This window comes from Stenella coeruleoalba, assembly GCF_951394435.1.
Source record: "Stenella coeruleoalba genome assembly, chromosome: 12".
Classification (NCBI taxonomy): Eukaryota; Metazoa; Chordata; class Mammalia; order Artiodactyla; family Delphinidae; genus Stenella; species Stenella coeruleoalba.
The window spans coordinates 59,068,089-59,085,623 of record NC_137158.1 but is presented as its reverse complement, the minus strand read 5'-3'; the positions used below and the strand labels follow the sequence as shown (position 1 = coordinate 59,085,623).

The following is a 17,535-nucleotide window of genomic DNA, read 5'->3' as shown; positions in this document are numbered from 1 at the left end:
GCCCTCTAGATGCATTTTTTATAAATAAGTCACAAGTTTAGGAGTCCATGGAGGAAGGTGGGCTTCTTATTACAAAACACTTCTTTTGTTCTGCATTTGAAGAGTGCCTATATTATATATTTGTTTCAGAGAAACATCAGAATCATATTTATGAGCGCTAAAATCTTAACTAACTGTTCTCCCACCCTTTTGTCCCCTGTTCCTCACAGATACTTCTTGTGCCTTCAGCTCCGGGAGGACATTGCCTCAGGCCGCCTGCCCTGCTCTTTTGTGACACATGCCCTCCTGGGATCATACACACTGCAGGCTGAACTTGGGGACTATGACCCAGAAGAGCATGGCAGTCATGACCTCAGTGACTTCCAGTTTGCCCCTACACAGACGAAGGAACTGGAAGAGAAAGTGGCAGAGCTGCATAAGACCCACAGGTCCGTAGACTTGCTTACTGGAGAGAGTGACCGTGGTGGGTTTAAATGGCTTCCCTTATAGCATTTGCTGGACATTTGAGCATAGTTGATGGGATTATTCAGTTTGCCCTGTGGAGCTTCACCTAGTGCTAGTCAAGATAACTTGGAGTCATGAGACAGCCTTCCATTGCCTTTATGACTGTAATATGAGGAACTGTGCTCATGAGACTAAATGTTTTCATTTATTAAAAAAATTTACTGGGCTTCCCTGGTGGCGCAGTGGTTGAGAGTCGGCCTGCCGATGCAGGGGACATGGGTTCGTGCCCCGGTCCGGGAGGATCCCACATGCCGCGGAGCGGCTGGGCCCGTGAGTCATAGCTGCTGAGCCTGCGTGTCTGGAGCCTGTGCTCCGCAACGGGAGAGGCCACAACAGTGAGAGGCCCGAGTAATAAAATAAAAAAAATAAAAAAATTTACTTTTCCCTATGATATCTCCTGTGCCCTACTTCCAGTCCTCTCCCTTCATACCACACGTGCACACACATACACATACACACATCCGAAACAAACATACCCACGTACTTGTTTGGCATTGATTATACATTTCTTCTGCCTTTTAATTATTTTTATTACCATATTTGATAAGAAAGCCAGGGAGATAATGAGGCATCAGGATTTGAGTCAGAAATGTGAGTGGTAATGGGCATTAAGGGTAGTAAATCTACAGGTGGTTTCTCTATCCTCAGAAGATGACTTTTGGTTTAACTGAGGGTTATTAATTACTTAAATACCATGTTACACTTTGAGAACCTTTATATCTGTGAAAACAAATGGTTCTCTTAAGCATGAGTTTTTAAAACTCCCAGCTACGAAATTCTAACTTGTCCCATATGGCAGAATTGAAGTTTTCAAAAATTTTGACTGAAATGATTTGAAAGGAACTTTCAGAGATTAGATGTTTTTAAACAGACTGCCTTCACTGACTTTTCTTTAAAAAAAAAAAATGCAGTATTTGACTTTAAATATTTTCTTATTAACTTCATTCCAGGTCTGTTCAGTAGATGCCGTGGGGAATATGAAAATTAACGGGGCCCTGCTTCCTAGGAGCTTAAAATTTGTTTAGTTGGGACATGTCAGGTGTAACATCAAGCACAAGTACTTCTCATCTTTAGTGTCGTCAGTAGTAATGAAATAAGGTTAAGGAGAGAATTCGTCTATTTCAGAAAGATGAAATGACTTTCTATTTTTTTATTCTTTTATTTTTAAAATGAATTTATGTTGTACCCACTATTGCTGGGGCTTTTTCCGTAGTGGAAAAAAGTGAAAGCAACTTTCTAAGATAAAAAGGGTAAGTGTGGAGGGACACATCCTTGCAGTGAGTAGGTTCATATCGGAGGATCTTAAGAGAAAAATGCTGGAGGTTGAGAGTTGAGCCTTCTTCCCTGATTCCTCCTTGTCTGCACATTTAGCTGGGCTACTCCCTCCACCCCAAACTCTTCAAGCTCATGCACCCCTTTCTCTAGTTTGGTTACATTTGCTTTGCATCCACCAGTAAGATAATATTGTTTCTTTTGATTCTTAGGGGTTTATCTCCAGCACAAGCTGATTCTCAGTTCTTAGAAAATGCCAAGAGGCTTTCCATGTATGGAGTCGACCTGCATCATGCCAAGGTACTGTGCGTGGAATGGAAAGGGGGCCTCTTTCCGTTCTGTTGGCTGAAGTTCTGAGAGGACTCCAGTTGTAGACTAGCCTAGTTCATTTTCAGAAAAGGATCCTCACCCTCACCCAAGGGACTGTATTTCTTTGGGGTTTCTAATTGGGGGGGTTTATGGTTGTGGGGAGGGATCATTGATTCTCCCTCTCATTCTTTCTTCTTTTCCTGGTCTTTTAAGTTGATACCCTTTCACATATACTTACGGTAAGACCTACCTTATCAGCCTTCTTTACCCCTCGTCCTACCTTTATTCTGTCCCAGCTTTTGCTCTTGCAAGTGCTGCCTCTGTTCCAGCCTCGTCTCCCACCTGTGTCCTGGGAGAGGAGAGCAGCTCTTAGCCACCATGAAAGGGCAAGGCAGCATGGATATGACCACTTTCCGAAAAACTGCCGGTGAAGGAGCCCTAGAGCTGGGCTTTTCCCTAGTGGTCTGTTGTACTTCTTGTAAGATACACTGTGCTGGCCCAGGCTCCAGGCAATTAGACCTTCTGTCCCATGTGAGCAGTGGGAAAAGAATGGAATCATGGAGGTAGCTGATAGGAGAGGCAGGGTTTGGTGAGGAAGATGCCAGTAACACACATCACCTACTTCATGATCCTAGTTTGGATGATCAGGTAGTAGGGAGAGTCGGGGCGGGAGCAGTAGGTGGGGAGTACAAGAGACAAGATGAAAGATGCACTTGGTTTTGAAAAATATGTCCAGAGTCGGCTCAACATGCAGAGGGAACCTATTGTTGCCTGCGTTTAAAGGACCCGTCAGTCCCTTGGTGAGAAATCCCTAGGAAGGCCTATCACCCAAAGGTATCTTCCTTCCCTTGGCCTCAGATTACTAATTCTTGCTTTTGTGTTAATAGTACTTCATATTTGCAAAGCACCCCTTTTGCCTCTGTGCCTTCCTTTATTCTTTAAATATTTTTCCTTATTACAAAAGTAATACATCTTCATCCTAGAAAATAGAGGTGAACAGAAAAATATAAAGACTGAAATGTCTTTATGCAGAAACAAGCACTGTTAGTATTTTCTTGTTTTATTTAAAAAAAAAATCTCTGAGCAGTTGAACTCACATTTTAAAAATGAGATTATACCATGAGTATTATTTCATAAATTTTGTTTTAAACTTGCTCTTATAAACACTTCTCCATGTTAGTAAATAGTCTTTGGCAGCAACATTTTTTAACTGCTACGTGCTGTATACACTTAATTTTTAAAAGTACTTTCACTTACACTATCTCATTTAAGGGTCGGATGTTTTTGTTTTTACAAAAACTACATAAAACAGAATGCATATGGCTTGTTACACTATCTGGCTTGTTGCCTCAAGCCACACAGTGTAAAGTAGTCCCATCTGTGTGATGTCTGCTGATAAATCCTACTAGGAGGTAAAACAGATCTTTTGCACACTTGAGTGTCTTGTAGCTCATTTCTCTGTATGATGGGGACAGGCTGGGTCAGCAGGCAAACAGAAATAAGGGAGGAAGGACAGAGCAGATTTGGTATCAGAAAGACGCCCAGAGCCCACCTCTCCTCTAAACCCTGTTATTCTTGCCACACGTGAATCTTTTTTTTTTTTTTTTTTTGTACTCTTTTTTTTTTTTTTTTTTTTTTTTTTTTTGCGGTACGCGGGCCTCTCACTGCTGTGGCCTCTCCCGCCGCGGAGCACAGGCTCCGGACGCGCAGGCCCAGCGGCCACGGCCCACAGGCCCAGCCGCTCCACGGCATGTGGGATCCTCCCGGACCGGGGCACGAACCCACGCCCCCCGCATCGGCAGGCGGACTCCCAACCACTGCACCACCAGGGAAGCCCCACACGTGAATCTTACATCTGCTGCTTTTGTTGATCATTAGTGAGAAAGCAGTCCTTAGATGACAGTCCTGGAAGGTTTCGGGATTCTTGTTTTTGAAGTTGTATATTAGAAAAGTAAAAAAGTTGCTGGGTTTGTTATAAGTGTAATTTCAGTTCTTGCTGTGTGGTTAGGAGTAGATCACTTAGAAAAAATCAGAATAACGCGCATTCATTCAACTTATCATCTGGTGGACTTAGATAATATCTGATGCACAAGATATTTGCAGCTCATGGGAAAAAAATCTGTAGCAATGTAAGAGAACTTTTCATGTATTTAAAAGTTTTGTGCCTGTATACGTTTTTCATTACCTTGAGATCATATTTCAAAATTATTTTTTAATTAATATTTTATCGTCAGAAGAGTCCTTAATGGCACACTTATGTTAGGACAAGGTGAGGGTGTTGACTAAAAGGGCTCTTGACAAAGATAGAAGGAAACCACAAGAGTAGAATGGTGCCCATGAGCTGGTAACAGCAGCTCTCCTAACCCCTCTGGGTGGGGGGGCGGGGGGTGAGGCAAAGAGTAGTTGCCAGAACCCAGGGGAGGGATCTGTGTGGAGAGGGCTGTCTTGAGAGGAGCTGCGATGGTCCAGGAGATGGCCACCGTGATGTGACCACACAAGGAAGGAGTCTGGGTATTAAAAACCCTGACCTCCTTGCGCTCCTCCCTGTCTCTGATCTTCTTCAAGAACTTTCCATTGGCTGAAGTCAGTGGGAGCGGGATCCTGTTGATGTCCATATGGGGTAGCTTCCTAAGGCAGTGAGCAAGGTGGAGAAGATGCCCCCCCCCTTTTTTTTTTTTGCGGTACGCGGGCCTCTCACTGCTGTGGCCTCTCCTGTTGCGGAGCACAGGCTCCGGACGCACAGGCTCAGCGGCCATGGCTCACGGGCCCAGCCGCTCCGCGGCATGTGGGATCCTCCCGGACCGGGGCACAAACCTGTGTCCCCTGCATCAGCAGACGGACTCTCAACCACTGCGCCACCAGGGAAGCCCAAGATGCTCCTTTTTTATTAGTTTATTTTTCTGACTTTGTTGCTGAATGGCAGAAGTCAAATATGGAGAACTAAGGCATGCTTTTTTTCCCTTTAACTTCTTTCCCTTAATCTGTAATTTCTATTCACACAAATACTGATAATTGTAAAACAATATGTGGAACAATCGAACCTCAGCTGATTTACTTGGATCCAGATTGTGTTTATTTTTCAGTCAGATAAAATAGGTTCAATGTCCTGTTGAAAGATTGCCTCACACTAGAGATAGCTTTGTTTAATGTTTCGAACGAGGGTTGCCTCCTTATTTGTGCTGAGAACATGCTGTCTTGGATAATCTTCCAGCCTGCTCCCTGTGTCCCTGGCCAGTGATATTTTGGGCAAACACGTCATTTGTGTCTGGTGCCAAATTGCTTAGGCACCTGTGCCTGGTTCACTCTGGCTTTTTACTCTGTTCCTAGAGAGAACTGTGGCTGTCAGGATATGGGTGAATAAAGCACCTTTGTAGATGAGATTTTTAAACCTGCTCAGATGGTCTAATGTAATTTTTTGTTTTTTTTGCGGTACGCGGGCCTCTCACTGCTGTAGCCTCTCCCGTTGCGGAGCACAGGCTCCGGACGCGCAGGCCCAGCGGCCATGGCTCACGGGCCCAGCTGCTCCGCAGCATGTGGGATCCTCCCGGACCGGGGCACGAACCCGTGTCCCCTGCATCGGCAGGCGGACTCTCAACCACTGCGCCACCAGGGAAGCCCCGGTCTAATGTAATTTTATTTGTATATGAGTTGTTCACATATCACAGCAGTGAATGCCATTGGCATCAGTTACCTAGTACTGTATTTCTATTTTTAAAAAACTGAAATAAATTGCGTTAAATGGTTCTCAGTAACAAGGCAGTTGAAATGTTTTAGTTTTATTGACTCGAACCTAGACTATGTGGGGTTTGTTTCAGCATATTTTGTGAGAATTTGTTCCATGTTGTTAATGATTTCTAAAAATGTGAATATCCCTGAATAATAATCTTCAATTTTCCATATCTTGAATGAGATCTAGTTCTTCTCTTAAAGATATTTGAGTATTGTACATATTAGATCTTCAACCACTACTTGAAATGTGAGGAGGCAGATTTTTACTTTTGTCTGTAAATGTATTTGATTTAAAAAAAAAATCTTTCAGGCTGGCGATTATTCTAGATTGTCATCTTTTCCAAATTAAAACGCCGAGGAAAGAAAACAATAAGTTCAAGAATAGTCTGTAGTCTATTTGAAATATGCCAGCCAAAGGAATGTTGCAATGAGAACGGGATGTCAGCAGTTAGTGTTATTGAAAAACTGCTTGGAAGAATTCAAAGATTTCAACACCGTCAGCCTAGAAGAGAAATTTTCTATGAGGAGTTGGTGTTCTCCAGCATATAGATGTTACTTAACAGCTGTTAGCTAGCATAATCCTCTGAGATAAATTTGCCTACAGTAAAATGGCTGACTGCACCTTAGGGTAAGCCGACAGACTGTCCCCAGGGGCTGGAATAGCCTCTAGGAAACATGTTTTATCTCCTGTATCTTCAGGATGTCTAAATTGAGGTCTATTTCCTTTCCTCCCTTTTAGCTCTTACAGCCGAGCTTGAGGACATATTAGTTAGGCCTTTTGAAGAATGTTGTGTCCTGTAGTCATGTTGCCATATCTCAAATCTGACCCCTCAAGAGGAATATCTAGGTTTAAGATGTGTTGTATGTCCTACTGTTTCTATTAACTTGTGTACGATCACTGCAGTTGAAATACAGACCCGTTAAATTGGCGTTCCTGATCATGGTTTGAGGGGCATCATTGACTTCCCTACCTATATAACTTTCACAGCTCTAACCATGGTCAAATGGCTTATGGTTGGCAGGACTCAGAAGGCGTGGACATCAAGCTGGGCGTGTGTGCTAATGGGCTTCTCATCTACAAAGACAGACTGAGAATCAATCGTTTTGCTTGGCCGAAAATCCTGAAAATCTCCTATAAGCGCAGTAACTTCTACATAAAAGTTAGGCCAGCAGAGGTAAGCAGAGTCATCTAGCCCTTGGCATATCTAATCGGGCTTTGTCAGTGTTCTCCTTTATGGCCACGAACTACCAGAATTCTTTTCCATTGAATGTTAAGAAAATGAACTATTATTTATTCCTCCATGGTAAAAAAAAAAAAAAGGGTTTTTGATGATAAACGTGCATATATGTATTCCTGTTGATAAAACAAAACAAGCAACAGCCACAATTTCACAGAAAAGGAAAAGTAGTCAGTGCCTGCCACATCTGGGGGGGGGGCTCATTTTTCTTTTATCTTTGCATCAGCTAAGTGGTCAAGATCGATAGGAAGGTGGTAAAATGAATTAGTGGACATTGAGGGATAGCTGATTTATGTCAGTAGTTGATATTTGCCCTTTTTCAAGAAGAACAATTACTTCTTAGTGAAATATCTGAATAATCCATGTTTTTCAGTAGCTTCTAATCAGCTCTTAGGAGATATGCTGATTTGTTTTATGGATTTATTCTAGCTGGAACAGTTTGAGAGCACCATTGGCTTTAAACTGCCAAACCATCGGGCAGCGAAAAGGTTATGGAAAGTGTGCGTGGAACATCATACTTTCTACAGGTAATTTTGAGAAAACAGCTTGGGATTCATGAAAACAGATCTTGGTACCCTCTAGATCCTAGGAGGGGGCAGTGGATAGCGTGGCAGACGCAGCTACAACTGCTTTATGGTTCTTTGCTCTCCCTCTTCGTGTATCTGTTTCTGTCACCATGCCGTGCTAGTCCTGGCTCAGAACTGCTCTGCCTCTGCAGTGGTCCCTCACTCTAGTTGCCCTTCACCAGCATACCCTCCCACCCCGGCTGCCGCTCTTTCACTGTCACTCACCTTAAGCTTCACTTAGTTGCTCTTATCAGCTCCCTCCTGTCTTACTTCTTTCCCAGCCAGACCAACCCTGAGCCCTGTGCTCTGTCCCTTTGCTACTGTGTTAGGAGTGTTCTCCCTGCTAAGTCCCTGTCCCTTTTTGCACATCAGCCTCCACTCTTCTGGTCCTGGATGAGTCCTGTGTCCCGACCTCACCATTTCTATACCTGTGCTACCACGTGTTGCTTTCAATAGCATAACTATCCAGACAGACACACTCACACAGCGCTTTGGGTTGGTGCAGTTACAGAGAGATCATTTCCCACGTCAGCTGGATCCTAGTGCCACCATCACAAATATTCCTGGTCTTCTTGAGCCCCAGGGCACCCTGGCCCCTCTGCTCAGATGCCCTTCATTGGAAGGTGATAGTAGATGCTGTGGGTCGTGAGCATTCTTGGTTTCATGCATCTTCTCCTTTTCTCTTTTTGTCTATAATTTAGCATCGTTTCCCTCTCCCTTCATTCATTCTTTTCTTCCTCTCCTGTTTCAAGAAAGAGCATATATAGAACTTTTATTCCTCTACCTTGATCCCTTGTTTCATGCCTCACGTAGGACTGTGCTTTGTAAATCATGTGCCCCCAGTGGGTGGCTTCGATGAGTTCTTTGGCCAATAAACATGTCCATGTCCTGCTCCCTGAAAAACCAAAAAAACCCAGAAGATCTCCTTAGACCTTTTAGCCTCCTATAGCTTTTGTCCTGTCTCCTTTCATACTTTTATTCAGGGGCATACTTACTAACATTGCTTTTCTTAGCAAAGTGTGGTTTGCTGATCTTCCTTTTCTCTGTTTCCTCAGTTTCCTATTACTGCAGTCTAGATAGCTGTGATATCTAGACCCTTCATCTTTAAAGTTTTTGCTTTGCACTCTTAAGGTCTAATGCTGCCCCTCCACATACTAGATGTGTGATTGTAGGTAAGTTACTCAACCTTTGTGAGTCTCTCCCTTTCATCATTTGTGTGATGGTGGTAATGATAATAGTGCCTATATTACAGGGTTGTTTTGAAAACTAAATGATACAGCTCACGTGAAACAAACTTAGAACCATTTCTGGTATGAAATAATGTTTATCATTATCATCATTATTCTTAGTTTTGTAGCATAGTGTGCTATTTATTTTCAAAACTGCTCTAATATACTCATTTCAGAGGAGTCATATTACTATTGACTTAAATCACCAAAAAGATTCTTTTAGAGAGAACTCATAAATGTTTGTGGTCAACACTTTTTTGTTTTGGTACTAGTTTCTGTTTAATTGTAGCTTAATTGCTTAAGGATTTCTTTGTGATCAGAAAATTAATCTGTAATCTAATACTTTGTATATGTGGTCACCAGTGCCAGCTGGGCAAGAAAGCACTTTATCTCAGTTTGACATAAACAGAATAAAAATCCTCTAGTTAATGATTTTCCCTCTTTTGCATTATGACTTAAATCTGCCTTTAAAATATTTTCCTTGCACTTCTTGGATTTATATTTTTTTTAAACTGGAAGTAAGAGAAAATCCTCATATGGAGCTGCTCATTCTGGGAAGATGTGGCCTTTGGTTGAGATATAGTCAACTGAAGTGTACCTGCAGAAGGGTAGCAGATAACCCAGTCTCACTCTCCTGTTTGCCTCTAGTCTTTTTTTTTTTTTTAAATAATTTTATTTTATTGTGGCAAGATCACTTAACAAATTTTAAATGTATAATATATTATTATTGACTGTAGGTACAGTGTTGTATAGCAGCTTTCTAGAGCTTATTTATCTTATTTAATTGAAATTTTTTGCCTGGTGATTAACAACTCCCCGTCGTACCCTCCCTCCAGCCCCTGGTAACCACCATTCCAGTCTTTGATTCTGTGAATTTTGACTCTTTTGGATACATCATATAGGTAGAATTATGTAGTACTTGGCTTTCTGTGTCTGGCTTGTTTCACTTAGCGTAATGTTCTCAAGGTCTCTCCTTGAGATGGGCCATTCCATCTCAAGGATGTTACATTCCAGAATGTAACAGGTCCATTCTGTTACATACTGCAGAATATCCTTCTTTTTTAAAGGCTGAATAGTATTCCATTGTATGTATATCCTGTATTTCCTTTATCCATTCATTTGTAGATGGATGGTGAGGTTGTTTCCATATCTTAGTTATTGTGACTCGTGGTATAATGAACATGGGAATGCTAATATCTCTTTGAGATCCTGATTTCAGATCTTTTGGAAAAAAACCCAGATGTGGGACTGATGGCTCATGTGGTGGTTCTATTTTGAATTTTTTGAGGAGCCTCCTTACTGTCTCACATAGCTTCTGTACCATTTTGTATTCCCACCAATAGTATGCAGGGGTCTCAGTTTCTCCACATTCTCGCCAGCACTTGTTGTCTTTTGTTTAGTTTTTAAAATTTTGTGGAGGAGGGGGTATTTCCTTTTGGGTCATGATGCATGTTTCTCCTGTGAGATATTTTTTAGAAATGTCTCTTTTTGTCCACTTGTTGATCTCCCAGTACCTACAGGGCATGCTTCATGAATGCATGATAAAATAAATGTGATTTAGCCAACTTGTTTTTCAAGGAGAATGAGCATTTCTTAATTACTGCACTGATAAGCTTGCCAATGACCCTTTTTTCTATACATCATTGCTTTCTTACACGGCATTCTTAGACCATAGCTAGCTGGATTGCAAGGTAGGGAAACCCACCATATTCAGTCCATCAGGAGACAGTGCATGGTAAATGACCACATTTCTCACCCTGCCCCTGGTGCTCGTTATGAGTGTGCCGAGACATTTAATCTTTCAGCGTCCCAGGTTCATTCACTGTTAGAGAAAGAGATTACAGAGCACAGACGAGAGTTAATTTCTGGTCTAAATGTCTAGTATTCCGGCTTTCTAATTTAAGAATATAGAGCTTTTTCCAAAGTACAGTTTGAGGCACTGACGTCTTCAGATTATGCTTTCTCAGCAACATCATCTCTGTCTCCTTTGAAAATCTATTGGCAGAAAATGGAAGTTTTCAAGGAACACTTCTGCTAGCCTCTATGACAAGACTAAAGCCAAGAGCGTATTAGTTCTTTTTACATCAGTCTCATTCTAACACGTTGTTTTCCTGGGTTGATACGATGGAGAATCCTGAACTGATGGGGGAGCACCTCTTGTATTACCATGTAGCTTTACCTTGACTTGAATCTCTTTTCATTGCTCGTTAAGCAGAAGGTTTCTAAAAGTTGAGCAGAAATGCTAGTAATACTCGGAACGGTAAAGAACTCTTTAAGAAACCACTCTTTGGATAATGATAGGAAAAATTTTGGTGGAGTTCTCCATATTCTGGAATTGTCAACTGCAGTCTTCTTATTTAATACATTCTCTAAGAGCTCTGGGATTATCTTTTTTGTTAAGATGTTTTGCCAGCTCTTCATCAGGCTGTGAAGGCAAGATAGGTTCAGTTGTATACCAGACAAGATTGGCTCACTTACTGAAACCGTGCTTTCACATAAGTCTGGAAGTACTTGCCATCAGGAGTTGTACTTCATTCATTACGGACCTGGGGTTTAAGCAGGAGAATTGTGCTGGCAAGAAAGGGTGTTCGTCGTCCCTACAGATCCACTGTGCGGTGTTCTTCATGGGACAGCGTCACTTGATGGGACAGATTCCTGAGTTAGACGTTCTTTCCCAGAGAAATGGACATAAATATTAAGAATTACTAACGGCAATGGATTGCTGCTTGGCACTTCTGGCTTGGAGCAAGAATTCAGACACATGTGTTTATATAAATGATTTAAGTTAATACAAATAAATAACCTTTGATATACACTGAAAACAGCTGCGTTTTTGCTCTGGTTGAGGAAAACATTATTCATGAATATGTGAATGAGGATTTATTCATCTTATCATTATCATAAAGCTCTGTATATAGGAGGGTTTATAAATAATGTTGATTTTTATTAGGAAGTTTAGGCAGCATTTTTTGGACCAAATAATCATACTTAATGAAATGAGATATTAAAATATATAGTTTCAAAGTTAAAAAAAATCCATAAAGTCTGATTTTGTTCCCTTTTCCCACCACAGGCTTGTGTCTCCAGAGCAGCCACCAAAGGCCAAGTTCCTGACCTTGGGGTCCAAGTTCCGCTACAGCGGCCGTACCCAAGCGCAGACCCGCCAGGCCAGCACCCTCATTGATAGGCCGGCACCGCACTTTGAACGCACTTCTAGTAAGCGGGTCTCCAGGAGCCTAGATGGAGGTAAACACACTTATTAGGATTCTGGATTCCATTAATCTTTCTCTAATCCAGTGGGATCAGAAAATGTTGATCTACTTATTAATAAGATCCCCAGAAATACCCTAGAGGGAGAACCATTCTTTTTTCCTGAGTAAATAAAATACTATTACTTACACTCATAAGAAAATAATTTTATAGTGTTTTGAAGTTGTCATTCTGAACGTAAATTTTCTTGGCACTGTAAATACACACAAATATCAGTTGAGTTCTTGTCGATGAGATGTTGGACAGATGTTTTTACTGGTCTGACTTAATCGTGATATATGTTATGTGACTTAATTTCTTGAACTTGTTAAGTAATGGCAAACATGTAATTCCAAGGGGTTTTGGTGTGATAGCATATATAGAACTTTTATTCAAAGGAACGTAAAACATCCATTGCATCATCACATTTTTGAATTTAAAAACCCTTACTAAAGCTTAACAGACATTCTAGCATACCGGAAACCATTCACAGCTTCCAAGGATTAGTTTAAATACAGTGCTTAACAAAAAGGAAATATAGTGTGTTCATCTGTTCTTACATCCAAGGGGAGACGTGTATAACTTTTTTCTATTAGAATTCTCATTTAGCTACATATATGTAGTTTTTAAATAAATTACACATGGAAATAAATTGATGTTGCTTCCCTTCATTTTATATATATATCTTATTACCTGTCTAATTTTGGGTTAATAGCAGATTTCCTATAAAAGAGCTGAGGTTAATTTTATATTAGAATGCTTAAAAAATTTTTTTTTCTTTCTACCTAATAGCAAGTAATTGGTATGGATTTCTACCAGAAGTAGTTCTCCAACATTTTTTAGCTGATGAATCTCAAAACATATACACAAAAATAGTAATGCTAAATTGGAAATTTTCTATTTTACTACTGTTTATCAGCAAAAACCTGGTTTTGATTGTTATTACTGATATCTTTCTGAAATACGAACTTGAACAACTTCTGTTTCAAATAATCAGCTGAACTGAACAGATTGGATATGCTAATAGATAAAAATCTTCTCTCAGTAGTGAAGGATTGACACTCCTTGGCCTTGATCTATTTTTCCTGGAATCAACTTAGAAAACAGATCCAGCCAGACACACAGATACTTCCCAAGTTTTGTTGGTGGGCATTTTGGTACATATAGTTATTGAATCTTGCTTCTGGAGAATCTTTCATATAGTTTTATGAGACCACAGAAAAAAATATGCAACAGAATCATAAATTGTGGTTCAAATAAATGTCCACGTTCCCAAATGCAGTGATTTAAATTTAGTGAATTAGTACTGCATGATAGTTGTCAGAGTATCTTTTAGCTCATCAACAACTGAGTACTTTTTCCAAGTAAATCCAAAAAATGTCCCCGGTTATGTAAATATTTCACAAGTCTTGCCCCTTGTCACAGAGAATTTATACAAGTGCTGAATAAATGTGATCAGTGTCATTTAATGCCTGAGAGAAATCATTCCTCTTTCTGGAACACTGTCCTTTTTAGCCTTTGTTTTAAACTATGAGGTTTTTATAACTCTCATGTTGCGAATTTTAGGGCTTAAAAAGAGCAGTAAACTACTGCTTTTTCTTTGAGGTATATAAACTGTGCTCAAGGAAGCCCACCATCTTGTATGCACAGTTAGCGCAGAGGGTTATAGTGGGTCCGTATCTGAAAACAATGATTTTCACAAGTAAAAGCAACAAACATGGCACAGTAATCCATTATTTTTCCTTTTGTGTTTTGGACACTGTAATTCATCAGATGGGCCAGCCATTCAAAAGGATTATTGTGTTGTTGTGAGAAATAGGAGGCTTTTCATGCCAATACATGACCAGACAGGGAACTATTTGGATAGGGCTTATGTTCTTTTATTCCCCCAGAGCAAAGCTAGGCTGTAACCTGGTACTGAGCTCTATTTTCCCCACCACACCATCCATATACCTTTTGTTGTTGTTGTTGATATGTGTTATGTTTTCTTTCTCCTGTTTTTAAACAGGCTATTTAAATACATAAATATTCTTCACTTTAAGATTTGACAAGTTAAGTCTTTTAGTGATTATGTAGAAAGTAAAAATCAATGTGATATCTAAAGATCAAATGTCAAAATAAAAATTAATCTAGGATAGCTATTTTAGAACAGTGAGATTCCAAGATTGCTATTCAAGCCAGAAAGGAGGCAAATCAGTCATTGAGAGCATTAACACCCCAGATGCATGTGAGAGCAGGGGAACTGATGATTTCCTGGAAGTGGAAAGTATAATCGGGCATTACAGATTGGGTCATCAGGGAAGGAAGGCATATCTGAGGAAGAACCATTTCAGTTGAGACTTGAAGGATGAGAAGGAAGCAGCCGTGAGTAGAACAGGAGATAAAGCATTCCGTGGCAGGAGTAGCAGGTCTGAAGATCAAAAGTTTAGGGACAGCTTGATACATTCTAGGAGCAGAAAGAAGGCAAGTGCAGTCAGAACTGACTAGTGATAGGGAGAGGTAGGCTGGGAGCAGGTCACACAGGGCCTTGCAGGTCACATTCTCTTGGTGCCGAACGTGGTTTTTATTCTAGGAAACCATTGAAGGGTGTGTGTTGTACATACATACACATGTGTACACACTTATAGAGGCACATATGTGTACAGTGCTATCTATCTTTAAAAAAAACAAAAATCACTTGATGCCATGTCCAGAACAATTAGAGAGGATGAGAGAGGAAGCTCAGGCCGACTTGTCAGCAATACTCCTGGTGTGAGAGTCCTGGTGGTTTTGTCTCAAATGGTAGTAGACCAATTAGTCATTGGCACCATAGGTTCTGTGCCTTGGGCTTATAAACTTCTCAGGGTTCTACACGGTTTAAGACCTGACAAAAATTATTAGCTGCAAACTGAAATCATTAAGTGTTTAACAAAAGTATTATTGTTAAAAATAAAAATATTGGTCAATATTTTGCCAACTTCATTAGGCAACTTTAAATTGGATATTCATTAAAATTTTGATATCATTACATTTGAAGCCATTTCTAGGTCAGAGTTTCTCATTTTGCAGTAAATCTCTGAGTATGCATTGATGGGCGCTTAGAAACCATAATCATAGGTTAAAGAGTTACTCATATACTTTCCAAGGAAAAATTGTTAAAATCTTTTTAAAAGTTAAAAAGATTTTTTTTAGAAAAATAATTATATTTAGAAAATAAAATATATTTAATGTATGAAATAATTATAATAATAATATATAATAATATAAATATAAAATATATTTATAATATAATATAATTATATTTGTTATATATATAATTATATAATATAAAATAATCTAGAAAATAATTATATTTAATGTATGATGTATAATTATATAATATATATAATATATTTATAAATATAAAAATATATTATATATACAATATATAATAAATATATAAATATATTTATATATATTTATAAATATAATATAAATAAATTTTATTTAAATAAATAAATATATTTATATTAATATATAAATATATTTATATATAATATATAAATATATAATATAATTATAACATGTATGTTATTATAATATATGTAATTATAATATATGTATAATATATGTATGTATAATTATATGTAATATAATATATAATATAATGTATGATGTATAATATAATATATAATATATAAATATATAATATAATTATATAATATAATATAAAATATAATAATAAATAATCTAGAAAATAATTATATTTAATGTATGATGTGACTTCATTTTAATGTTTGATATGATTTGTTGTGGGCTTTCCAAAATATGAGTGTTAAGAGCCGTGAAAGCCTTGAAAGGGACCCGGGTGGTAAAATAGAGATGGAAGCAAGCGGCCACATTTAGAAATACATCCAAGGGCTCTATTGGACTTGCTGGTTGTTGAGGGGTAAAGGAAGAGACTTCAGGGTATCTGACTTGAGTAACTGGGTGCAAGCATGAGAGTGTATTTGGCAAAAAGTCAAGACTGAGAAGAAGGAAGTTTTGGACAGGGCAGGTGAGGGGTGTGGATTAAGAGGCTTCTAGTAACACATGGATTAGAGGTCTAGGTGTTGCCCAAGTTCAGTATGGTGGGTCACACACAGTCTCTGCCCTCCAAGAGCTTGCAACCTAAAGTTAAACAGTGGGCTTCCCTAGGGGCATGGGGCCAGAGCAAGCCACACTGTGTCAGGAAAGCGCGTTTTATGCTGGTGAAATGACCTCAATGGTTTCTTCTTTGGGGAAGAAACTACAGATGGACAGAGGCTTTTGCCGGTTGCTACTCACTTTGCCTTGTTGAGATTTGAAGCCGTCTTGGATTGATCTGCCCTGTGACAGAAATGTCAACACGATGTATGTTCCTGCACATCTGTAGGATAGACGAAGGGAACACATAAGGCCAGATTTGCTAAGGCAGAGGGTTTCTATGTATTAGACTTACTGTAGGTCAAGTTGAGGCATTCAGGAGGGAGGTTAGAAAAAATGAAAAATATTAACATAAACGTAGAAGTTGATTCTCTAAAATCTACTCTTACTGTCTTGTTGCAATTTTGACTGGTGTTCTAATTAAAGGTTCCTTTATGGAGGAATTCTTAAAACTTATTGAAGCAAATCATTTTAATAACTAGGTAATTATTTGTTGCAATAGGTAGATTCAGAAATAAGTTCAGGCAAGATTAAAGAGACTCCAGAGAATTAAAATACTGCTCACCTTGTAATTCTGACATAGTACCCCGACTCTGGTGTTTCATCTGGTCTTAGAGCTCCTTCTACTGGCCAATTCTATGATCAGTGTCTTATCCTTCAAAAATCTGTGACTTGAGAGCTCGGTCTAATTTATTGGGTTGCAATTCAGAATACTTATAGAATTTATTAAAAGTTTAAACATGAGTTTATTTGATACATTATTTTCATGATCAAACAGTGTTCCCATTTCTGTTAATTGTCTATAAGGTGCCTGTTTATCTGGGAAGGCAGGGCGTTCATCAAATTTTATCGCTTAAGTGTCCTAAAGCAATCTGTATGGTCATTCTCAACTAGCTCTGATTGGTGGTGTGGACCGAAGTCTTACGAAGGATTTTCCTGGCCCTGCTGGGGAGGTTTCAGCACGTGGCCCTGGAGCTGTGAGCCCTGCTGTGGTACAAGATGGTGATGGCAGCAGGGACATTAGAAGCCCAGCTAAAACCCCACACGTGCAACTCACTGAAGGAAAGGTATGGTTAATTAGTTGAATACGTGGCTTTAAATGTGTATTTAGACAAGAGGCTGTCTATTGCATTTGTTGTTTCAGAACTCACTTATCTTAAAATCAGCCATTGTATGTTCTGTGTTGATAAAATTTCCCACTTTTCAAGTATGTGTATGCTCTTGCCGGTTTGGACTGAGTCTCTAACCTTCTTCTGGTTGGTGTTCAAAGCAAAATATTTCAGCGTAAATTACCTT

At 39.4% G+C, this 17,535-nt stretch overlaps 1 protein-coding gene across 21 annotated transcripts in view; it reads left to right on the top strand.

Moving 5' to 3' along the window:
• EPB41L2 (erythrocyte membrane protein band 4.1 like 2) overlaps positions 1-17,535 on the top strand; it is a 215,324-nt gene that overhangs the window by 155,294 nt on the left and 42,495 nt on the right. For all 21 annotated transcript variants that reach the window (XM_079938894.1, XM_079938884.1, XM_079938888.1 and 18 more), the window contains 6 exons: positions 210-428; positions 1,989-2,076; positions 6,837-6,989; positions 7,482-7,579; positions 11,921-12,093; positions 17,134-17,306. In XM_079938894.1, coding sequence (XP_079795020.1) covers positions 210-428; positions 1,989-2,076; positions 6,837-6,989; positions 7,482-7,579; positions 11,921-12,093; positions 17,134-17,306 — 904 coding nt within the window. The remainder of the gene's footprint in view (positions 1-209; positions 429-1,988; positions 2,077-6,836; positions 6,990-7,481; positions 7,580-11,920; positions 12,094-17,133; positions 17,307-17,535) is intronic.